At 38.2% G+C, this 10,726-nt stretch overlaps 1 protein-coding gene across 4 annotated transcripts; it reads right to left on the bottom strand.

Moving 5' to 3' along the window:
* Positions 1-1,984: 1,984 nt before the first annotated feature.
* Positions 1,985-10,162, bottom strand: LOC7468905 (uncharacterized ATP-dependent helicase C29A10.10c). Of its 4 annotated transcripts, none has more exons than XM_024602173.2 (9): positions 9,997-10,162; positions 7,071-8,615; positions 6,273-6,452; positions 6,092-6,187; positions 5,821-5,989; positions 5,539-5,671; positions 3,690-5,456; positions 2,753-3,555; positions 1,985-2,656 (listed from the first exon to the last, which is right to left on the bottom strand). In XM_024602173.2, exons 2-8 carry the CDS (start codon positions 8,461-8,463, stop codon positions 3,142-3,144), a joined length of 4,152 nt encoding a protein of 1,383 aa, XP_024457941.1. In that variant the 5' UTR covers positions 8,464-8,615; positions 9,997-10,162; the 3' UTR covers positions 1,985-2,656; positions 2,753-3,141. The 4 variants fall into 4 exon arrangements, with proteins under 4 accessions (XP_024457941.1, XP_024457942.1, XP_024457944.1 ...); XM_024602174.2 differs by having other exon boundaries at positions 5,821-5,986; XM_024602176.2 differs by lacking the exon at positions 9,997-10,162 and having other exon boundaries at positions 7,071-7,785; positions 7,965-8,111.
* Between the last annotated feature and the right edge of the window lie 564 nt (positions 10,163-10,726).

Below are 10,726 nucleotides of genomic sequence, written 5' to 3'. Positions count from 1 at the left end.
GTCGGAGTCGTAGAAGTGTCAAACAAAAGTAAACGGATGAGGGTACCTTAAATCACTTGATTGTCTGTTTTTGTATTTTAAAAAATATTTTAAAAAAAGTTAAAGATTTTTTATTTTAAATTATTTTTTTATATTTTTTAAATATTTTAATGTATTAATATTAATGAATAAAGTTTTTTAAAAAATATTATTTTAAAATAAAAAAATAATTATTACAACAATATAAACGGCTATAAATCAAATAAGTGTGTTGTATGCGGTACGCACGGCATGACCTGGCATGGACGACCTGTCAGATGGTGCACACACAAGAGGACAACCTTTTTCTAAAGATATACTCAAAGGCTACTTGACTCTATAATGACAATTATTTAGATCTGACTATTTTCCCCCGCATGATGCTGCCAGATCATTTTTTAAATTATATTCTTTTTAATTTTATGTCAATTTAAAAATCAATTTAAATTAAAAAAAAATCTTCATCCAAAACTCTATTTTTGAGAAATAAATATTAAAAAAAAAAAAAAAAATATTTTTTTTATTTTCATTGAGTATTCATGCTTATTTTTTCAAATATTTTACATATTAGTTTTACATAAAATTATTTAAAAAATTACAAATATATTTATAAAAAATTCTAATCTTATTTAAAAATATATATAACATGATTGAATGATTTTTAAAGCATCTTTGTAATTTAGTTTCTTTTTTTGTCAGTCCATCATAATTATTTATTTTAAAAAAGATAAAAAAAACAAGAAAAAAAAATGGCAAAGAAAGATCATTCAAGATCACGTCCAGGTTTCCTTTTTTTTTTTCAAGAAAAAATATACACGCTGACTACTTGATGTTTTTTTAATGTCATCCATTACCACTAAATTCTAACAAAAAAGATTTGGGAATATTTGGATTTAAAATAATTTTAAACTCATTTTAAGGACATATTTTACAACCACAACACCATTTAATTAATATAAAAACTAACAATTAAATTGAATTAAATAAGTTTAGTTGTTGATCTACTTTTTATAACATAATTAGAGATTAAATCATCTGCATCAAATTTCTTTTTTAAAAACAAATCCATCAAAATCAAGATTCATATTTTTTTTAGATAACTTTATCTCTCTTAAAATTTAAAATTTAAGACAAAACAATTGAGGCCACAATAAAATTGTACTTTTGTAGTGTGAATAAATGTAGGAGGCAGCACATTAATGGGACCTCCTCTTTTAATTTAATTCATAAAAAAAGATGAACATATGCGTCAATTTCCATCTGACTGCTACTTTCTGAACTCCCATACCCTGCTGTCACCCTTGTAGCCTGGGCATTGTTGAGGCACGCCATGCCTGCATTTGATCCTTTTCAACGTGGTAATGCCATCAGGCCCAGAATATTGATTAGCAAACACTTGAATCCTGCATTCAAGCACCGTCGCAACACACATATCGTTCCAACCAGAAGCTTTCGTTGAAGCCAAAAAATGGCAAGATCATGACTCCCTAGCAGCATGAAAAACAGCTGCGCACGCCATAGCAGCTGCATCCCTCCAAAGAGCAATTAAAATGTTAGTTGGACTTGTGAGGTCTGAAATTTGGAGCCTGGTCTTTGTCCCACGGCGTTTTTGTTGAAATTCATCACAATGTCATATTCAACAAGATATGAATGCTGGAGATAGAGGAAACAAAGAGATTGTCTTTCCTTGTGTGTAATAAAACCAGGTGTACGTATTTCAAGCAATAACTCCCAACCACACCGCAACGACTATCGCTTGGTTTATAGATATTCATTTGTTACTCCAGTCTTCTTCATCATACATCATCATCTTCTGACGTCTTCATCATCATATGTTCAGGTATGCGAGATCTTCTGCCCAGAGTATGATTGACCAAAAAAAAAAAAACACTAGAGCTCGGATTCACATACCGATGCCTTGCATTATTAAAACAATCTTATCGCCAAAAATGGACACATTAACAGGTTTCTTTCTCAACTTTGGATGCACTTTATATTTTTATTCTTTTAAACATGTAGTAATCAAGGAGTATTTGCAAGCACTGTGGGTGGCGTCGAGCGCACCTGCAGAATTACTTGCTCCACATAATTAAAAAATGAAAACTAAAAGGAAAAATTATTGTTATAAAAAAATTGACTACTTTCCTTTTATGTTAACAAACAACAAGATACCATACGATTTCACAGCTGAAGATGTATGCGCAAAGTCAGTTGAAGTCATGAATGCCTCTAGTATTGGAATTTTGTTAAACAAATCCTGTACTTTCCTTCTTTTCTCCATCTGCTGCAGGCATATATTTACTTACCCTTCAAGAAAGAACAGGAAGAAAGAAGACTTTGGCTTAACCATCCAGTATCTTAGTCCCTTCAGAGAGTACTTTGCACTCCCAAATAATGTACACAGCATCTTCAAAATGTAAACTCTTTGTCGAACCACTGATATTGATAAAGAACCAAGGCGATGAGATGCAATCCTAGAGCTTCAAGACGGGAGTGCATGACTGGAAGCCTTCCAACTCCCCAAATCAATTAAAAAGGCATCTAAGCATTCCTCAATTTGCACAGGTTCCGTTGCAAACTAGAGGCACCTCATAGTAACCAGGTATGCAAAGAGCTCCTTGTTGCCACCAACCGATTCCTGCAAATCCAAAGCATTCGCTATCAGCTACGTGATCACCAGACATGAAGCTTAAATTAAACCAGATGCTATTGCATCTAACAAAATAATTCTTACCTTTGAACCTGGAAGCTGGTCAGTTAAGGGTATGATCTGCCACAACCTACCCAAAAGCACCCCCATCTCCTTGCAGATATCAGAGGAATCAATTCGACCAAACAGATCTATACTGCAAAAGCAACCATCTTGACTTATCCACTTACACATTCGCCATTGGCACACAACAACATTTTGTTTCATGTTTTGTTCAGCAGAAGCAGTTGGCATAAGCAGCCTGAGTTGGGAACTAGGTCCCAATCATGTTTAGCAGATATGCATCAAAATGACAAGCCAAGGTTCAAAAGGCCTTTCTGGCGCTAGGAGACAGTATCACGAATTTGGGGGAATATAACATGGCAATGCTACCCCAAAGTTCTGAAACAAATTTCAGACACCTACCAACACTTCTAGGAGCCTCTCTTTCCTACAACTGCAGAGGAACCTTGCTTCTTCTGTATACCATATTGCCAGGCATCTCTTGATCTATCACCAGATTGATCAAAATCATCTAACGAATTGTCCATTGGTGGCTTAAAGGGACCAAAACTCCCATTCCTGGAAATCACAGATGCACCTGAATTCTCATCATCCTCTGATGGTGTCCCTGATCTGGATTCCATGTGCATATCAAAAGATCTATGTCTTGGTCCACCTAACCTCAAACCCCTTACATTGGAAGAACCTTTGCCCAGGGTCCCCTTCAAAACAAAAAAATCTTTGGGGAGGGAGTCCATATTCATGTAACAATTCCTTGCTTTAGCATCAGCAACTAACGCAGACCAGTCATCTGATTGCACGAGAGAAGTAGCATTCCCCATGACCTGTTGGGAAATCAAGTTCAGTGGCTGGAGAGATGCAGCTATTGGGTGATGGCACAAATGAAAAGCTTACAAATGAAATGTCAAATAACAAAGTGAGAGAGAGCAGGTAAGAAATAAAAGATAGAAAACCATACCCATAGAGCCCTTTTAGCGCGTGTAAGAGCAACATTCATTCGGCGGATATCAGCTACAAAACCAACACCATGATTTGAGGCCCGGACACAAGACATGATAATGACATCACGCTCCTGACCTTGGAAAGCATCGACGGTATTAATATAGATATCTTTCCCTTCTTCAGATTTTAAAACAGCTGAAAACTCTTGTTGGAGGCATTTTAACTGCAGCTTATATGGAGTGATTATGCCAACCGTGATTCTCCCCATGCCCAAGGATTTTAAAGATTTCTGAAGATGCTCATACAACTGAAGACAGAATTGTGCTTCGTGTATGTTCTGATAAGATACCGATCCACCTCTATGTGACTCCCGCCCATGAGTAACATCATAGAATAGATAAGGTCTAAGTAAAGGGTCCTTGTAGTATGTCTCATCAGGTAAATTTGCAACACTTTCACTGTCAGTGAGACGTCCTTGGTAAAAGTACCGCGAAGGGAAATCTCGGATTTGAGGATGCATCCTGTATTGCACGGATAATAACATTGTCGGGCATCCAGCTTGCTGAAACCTTTCGAAAAGGCTTCTACTGTATAACAAGGTTCCAGCTGCCTTGCTGATAACTGTTGCAGGAAGTTGCTGAGGATCGCCAACAAGAACACACCGTGCAGCACCAAGTGCAAGTGGAGGAAGAACAGCAACTTCGCTGGCTTGAGCAGCCTCGTCAATAACTACCATATCAAAACCATGAGTAAGACGAGAGAACAACTTGCGACCACTGCTTGAGACGGTAGTGAACACAATCTCAGCCTCATTGGCAAAACTTGCCTCGAGACTAGCTCGGGCTTCTTCCAGATTAAAATTGCTACCAGCACGAAACCTGGGTTCTAAGATGAGAAGGCGAGAGATTTCAACTAGAACTTTATCCCTGCTTTCAACAACAGCCGCGAGGTTCTGAAGTAATGCATCTCGGTTTTGGTCCCTAGCCATAAGAACATCAGGATCAACACCAACAGATCCTTGGGAACGACCATCCACGGCTGCAAAATTAAGCTTATTTTGAAGATCAGCAATTTGTCCTGAGAAATAAGCTTCCTGTACTTTTAATTCTTGCATCCATTTTGAAATTTCTTCACGGCTCTTGATTAAAAGTTGCTCAGTTCTCCGCTCAACAGAAACTGCCTGAGCAGCACGTGATTGCGAATCAACCCCAACTCTGGCCACATCAGGCCGGTAAACTTTCATCTCACCATCAATAAATCCACGATCAAGAACACGTGCAAGAAGTTCATCAGTTGCAGCATTAGAAGGAGCACAAACTAACATCCTGGGCTTTGGACAGAGTTTTGAAAGGGAGCGGAAGAGATTCTGGTCCATGTTATGAAGAACTTCATCAATTGACCCCAAAGCAATATTGTCAGAATTGCTTTCGTTGGCTTGTTTATAGCTCTGGGGTGCCAGTTTCTTAAGCAAAGAAGTATAGTAATGCTGATACTGAACCAGATGGATGACATTTAGCATTCCCCAGACAGTATGCGTCTTACCTGTCCCTGGAGGCCCTTGTACAAGAGTAAAGGGCCATGGTTCTTGCCTCTTAGTTACCCCACTACTTGTACCAGCAGCAGTATGTGTGGCAGCCCATTGGATTGCAGCCAGCTGTGGCCCATTGAATGTCCTCCGCAAATGGTCAACAAAATTCTGTGTGAAGCATTCAGGCATGGCTGGGGTCTGCTGCTCATATTTTGGGAAGTGATCTGAACTGGGCTTTAGGATTGCAGCTTGCATCTACCAGGATGGTATAGAACATTTAGTTTCAAATATGAGAAAAATGACTAAACTTAGAAATTAACAAGGATCTGGCTGTTACCTGTAAATTGAGACGGCAAAATGCATGCAGCGCAACATACTCACGCTGGGTGGTTGCAAGAGAACCAAGGACAGTCAAAAACCAGGTGCCTCTGGGTTGAAGTTTCCTCAAAATATGATCCTCATCAACCTTGCTGGTGAAAACAAATTATAGAATAAGCAAGCAAACCATCAGTATGAAATAAAGAGAACAAAAGTCTGACAAGATCAGGAATTCTGGTGACTTAAAGACATTTGAAGCAGGCATAAGCACCAAGGAACAAATTAAGATTGAGGTAATAACCTGTGAGGATCATAAGAGTCCCCAACAAAAAAATGAAGGATTGCACCAGGAGGATCACGAGAATCCAAAGGGATGTGTCTTCTAACAGTACCAGCCACACGTCCATTGATATCAGGCTCCTCATCATCTTCGTTTGATGACGAGGTGTTGTTCCTCTTGGATCTTACTGCTTCACATGATGAAAATTATATTTGCATATTAGAAAGCCAAAACGCACTTTGATTGATATGCAATGAAGCAGAATCGCAAAAGTGGTACAGTCATAACAAACCTGTTCCAGGCCTTGGAGTTGAGAGAACTGCAACATCACCCTCCTTGAATGTCCACTTGCACTCATTTGCTGGAAGAACAATGACATCATACCATCCTATGGCCACAAAAGAGATTTCTTCAATCAGTCAACAAAACAGAACATAGATATACACCGCTACAGTAATAATTCAACTCAATACCTCTTTCCCGCCTTTCAATGCTCTTTATACGAACCATAATGTGTGCATTAGTTTCAGCTGACTCCTCCCATGTGCTGTAAAGTTGAGCTCGGCATTCCTCAAAAAGAAGAGGCTCAAATACTCTTACATATTCTTCCACAGACTCAAAGCGACCCGGAACACATTGGAGCTCAGAGTCCTCTGGTGCGCACAATAATAAAACAAAATAAGATTCAAAAAATGCAGGGACCAAAAAGGCAAAGGAAAGAACAAAGCTCTCAAAGAAACATACAGAAAGAATCGACTTCCACATATTTTCTTAATGGATATATACAAGGTGGTTAAATTTCAAGTAACTACGTAGAATCAGAAAAAACACTGCATCACATTTTGACCACCTCCTAGAGCATGTAAATTGGCAAGTAAACATCTTTCAAGCTTGAGATGCATGTAGCAAACAGCTTTTACTTATTAAGGACAGGCACAAAAAAACCCTAGCTGATCCACAGTTCCCTATTAAAATGTAGAGAGAAAATGATAGAGGATATGAAATGCACAAACCAAAACATCCAAATTGGTCAAAAAATATAGGAAACAAAATAAGTGATGAGACTGGTTTGTCCAACTTTTATGAGTTGCTGACTATCAAACTCTTCTGATACATCTCCAATCTGTCCCACCGCCTCCTCTTAAGGATTTGGAACAGATGCAGTATACAGGCACTATGTTCTATCTTTTCAGCCCAAAAACCAAAAAATGGTCACAGATAATGCATATAGACATATACAAACTGAGACATGTATATGTTTTGTTTAATACCTGGGTGATGCCAAAATTTTTCATTAGTCACCTCCCGTATAAGACGTTCCACTGATGTGTCCTGATAGGGTGTACTGGCTACAGTCGACTTTTTCACAGGAAGGTATTTCTTGTTTCCCAACTTTGAATCCATGGAACCTTGGTTGATAAGAGCAGGCTTCCTGTTAGAGAATTGTGAGTTTTTTGGCTGTCTTAAATCAGCTGGATGCTTCCACGAACTCTCAGCAGGCTGTTTCCATGTACTCTGTTTCTGAATAGGTGGCAGGTGTGTGTCTACAGAAAAATCAGAGTCACCATTCACTTTCCTATTCTTAGCTGGCTGTGCAGAATTTATATCACCATTACTTTCAGATTTGGGTGGACAAGACTCCACAGAAAAGCCACCATCATTACATGGCAGATCAGCTTGTTTCTGATCCTTTAAAGGATGACCAGGCCTTTCTCCAGAACGTTCAGCAGGTTGAGGAACAGTACGAACCTCCTTCACAGTACGCGTGACGTTTGGCTGCCTTCTTGGTGTTGAACTTTTCATAATTCCAGCTTGCTTGACTTCATCTATATTAATCAACATGGTCTGCCTATTACGCTTTTTACCCAGCATTGCTTCTTTGTGTTGGTCTATCTTCCTCTTCCCCGGATTAGTTGAAAACTTAAGAGCATGACTTGCTTCAATACCTCTAACTTCACGTTGTTTTGAGAGTGAGGCAATTTCTTCCTGACCATCCATACACACATCATCATTAGCATTTCCATTTGAATTTCGACTACCATTATTTTTATAATCATTCTGACCTTGATCCAGACCAGGTGAAACACGGTCACAGCTTTCAGCCTTAGTGTTATCAATAACCTTAACACTGCTAGAAACATTCATGGAAACCATAACAGAAGTACCTTCTACTTCAGACATTCCTTGAAATTGAGAAGCTTTGCCCTTTTCATGCATACTATTGCCAGCACACACATTAGCAGTGCCCTCTGCGTCAGACCACTCACCTTCCTCTCTTTCCACAACTTTAATTTCTGCAGAACCAGATCCAGAACCAGAAGCTAGAGATTGTGCTTCTTTCTTATCATCATCAGTAATTCTTTTTGATGGTGATGCTAACTTGGGATTCTGCTCCCCAGCCATCTTCTGTTCAAAACCCACTTCAGGGCAAAAAGCAACCCTGGGTCGAATAAAAGGCTGAAAACCGGATATAGATGATGCGTGTGAAAAGGCATGGTTGTTTTTTATTCCTTGGGGACCCATTGATGCTACAAACATGTCAGAAGGGTGGGAATTTGCAGAAGGAAGTGCCTTGTGTGGCTGCAGGCATACAGCATGATCAATCTCATCATCCTCAGTTGGGGGTTCATTAAGATCAAATACTGGCCTTCCTCGGGAACCCATTTCATATGTATATGCATACAAACTGAATCTTCCACACGAGAATCTCTAATTGCTTGAGTATCTATTTTCTTCTTATCAAAGAATATCAGCCTTAAAGACATAAAAGAGCCCCTTGACAAGTTGGTCAAAGGAGTTGAACAATCATTGGATATCTGCAAATCCAATTCCCATAAAATAAATAAGAAAGCAAAAGCAGCAGGCAATTTAATATACAATACAGAAAACATGCAGGTACAAAGAACAGGTGTAAACGTATTAAAAAAGGCCCCAGTGGACAATCTTTCTAATAGCTAAGTAGTCAAGCCAATGAGGCATAATTCAATGGTAAAGGACTTGTGCTAAGGTTTCCCCTCCAATCAGGAATCGGGGTCTCCCAATCACTAGTTAATATATGGAATGCTCATATTCAAATCCTTCTTTTCTGACCCATCAAAGTAAACTACCCAGTAAAATGCTAGGACTCATGCGAAATATGCACATGCCATGTCCTTAATCCCATCAATTAGCACCCAACACAAACCCTTCCATTTAGTTTCACTAATGCAAGAAAACCTAGTAGTCTCTACACATAATCTAAGCTTCAAGTAAACAAAAGAAAGAAATTAAAACTCGATATAAAGCTTCAAGCACCTGCAGCTTCAAGCCTGCAGCAGGTAATACAAAGGCAGCTAGCAAGGATGTTCCTTTCAACTTACTAATCACACCTATATTATCGTTTACTGTAACCAGTACTCATGGCAACATATCCCCAAATCTATATTTAAAAGCAAATGCATCCATACATAGAAAACCAAGCAATACTGGTCACAATTAGCTCTTTACCATACAAAATTGATAGTATCAATCCTATCTAAGAACACACACAAAACTAAAAGAAATCGTATGCTACATGACTGTATCACAAAATAAAAAATTTCATATAGAGAATCTAGCATTGAAAGAGGGATTCATGTAATAAACAAAGACCCAACAATGTCAATTCACTGAACCAAATTTAATAATAATAATAATCATCATCATCATCAAAACCCCAGATTATAAACCAAATCCCATTAACCACCACAAACAAATCAGAAACCCTCTCATTCCCTCAAAAGGACAACAAAACAACATTCACTCACTGCTTTTTGATTAAATGATATCACAAATCAAACCAGATCCAAAAATCCTAATTTCATTGCCAAATCCACTAATAACTCGAATCCCTAACTGAACCCTAGAAGTAATTTTAGGGTTTCAATAAACAAACGAACTGACCTCTCCAGAAAACACCATCAAAATCAATCATTACTCCGATTACCACTCTTAACCTCCGCGGATCAATCCTTATTGTATCTCGCATTAATCTCCTACTCAAACACGCGATTTATTATTTTATTCTAATTTCAATTTTATTTTTAAATTTCCTAGTTGTTTTTCGGTTCCGAGCATAAAATACCACTTCGAATAATAAAAAAAAGTAAATTAAGAAAATAAATTAAATTAATATAAGTTAAAAATGGATAGCTGAAGTTGAGAGAGATTATTTTTTACCTATTAAGAGCTGCTTTTGAATCTAACAAATAGTGTAGAGAGAGAGAGGTTGGCTCTAGAGAGGGAGAGAGTAGAAACGCTTGAAAGCGAATGCAAAATATGAGAGAAGAGAGGTTGTGGTTATGGCTTTATATAGGAAATAACGAGACCCCTCTAACCGGCCGGTTTTTTCTCCGTTCACCGTTAATTTATTCCATTATACACCTGTTTTTTTATTATTTTTATTTATCATCCCAATGTAATCATATTTACAGAAACAGCCCTTGCTTTCCATCTCCTTGCTACGGATTGAGAATAGAGGAGAGCTAAGGATCAGATTTAATATGGGTATTCCGTAATTAACAACTTGGGTATTCCGTGTATAAACTTACACGGAAGAATCTTATGCTTCAGGCAATAATGGACGTCGATACAATGGCTGAGTGGGGCCTGGTGACTGCCACGTCTATGCAGTTGCACCCATGGGTCTGATTGGCTATTCTGTGTATTTTTTAAGTGTTAATGTGACACGTATTAGGATGAAAGTTTGGGTTTTTGTGTAATTAATGAGATTTTAAGGGTAATTCAGGAGTCTGATATAAAATAGGTGAATTGATAATAATAACCCACCTGCGCCGAAAGAAGAGAGAATGCACAGTCCTGTCATTTTGACGACTTAATCTTCGTAGGTCAGGAGTAAGGAGGTGTGTTTTTACGAAATTGCCATTTGGATCTGGGAGAGTGTAGTGCA

Source organism: Populus trichocarpa, chromosome 5, assembly GCF_000002775.5.
Source record: "Populus trichocarpa isolate Nisqually-1 chromosome 5, P.trichocarpa_v4.1, whole genome shotgun sequence".
NCBI classification, from domain to species: domain Eukaryota; kingdom Viridiplantae; phylum Streptophyta; class Magnoliopsida; order Malpighiales; family Salicaceae; genus Populus; species Populus trichocarpa.
This window is presented reverse-complemented; position numbering and strand designations above follow the sequence as displayed.

Excerpts from the sequence above, each read along its gene's own strand:
- LOC7468905 (XM_024602173.2), bottom strand. The coding sequence starts at position 8,463 with ATGGGTTCCCGAGGAAGGCCAGTATTTGATCTTAATGAACCCCCAACT. Across the intron at positions 5,457-5,538 it reads TTTGCCGTCTCAATTTACAG|ATGCAAGCTGCAATCCTAAA; the intron begins GTAACAGCCAGA and ends CCATCCTGGTAG. Across the intron at positions 3,556-3,689 it reads GCGCTAAAAGGGCTCTATGG|GTCATGGGGAATGCTACTTC; the intron begins GTATGGTTTTCT and ends ATTTCCCAACAG.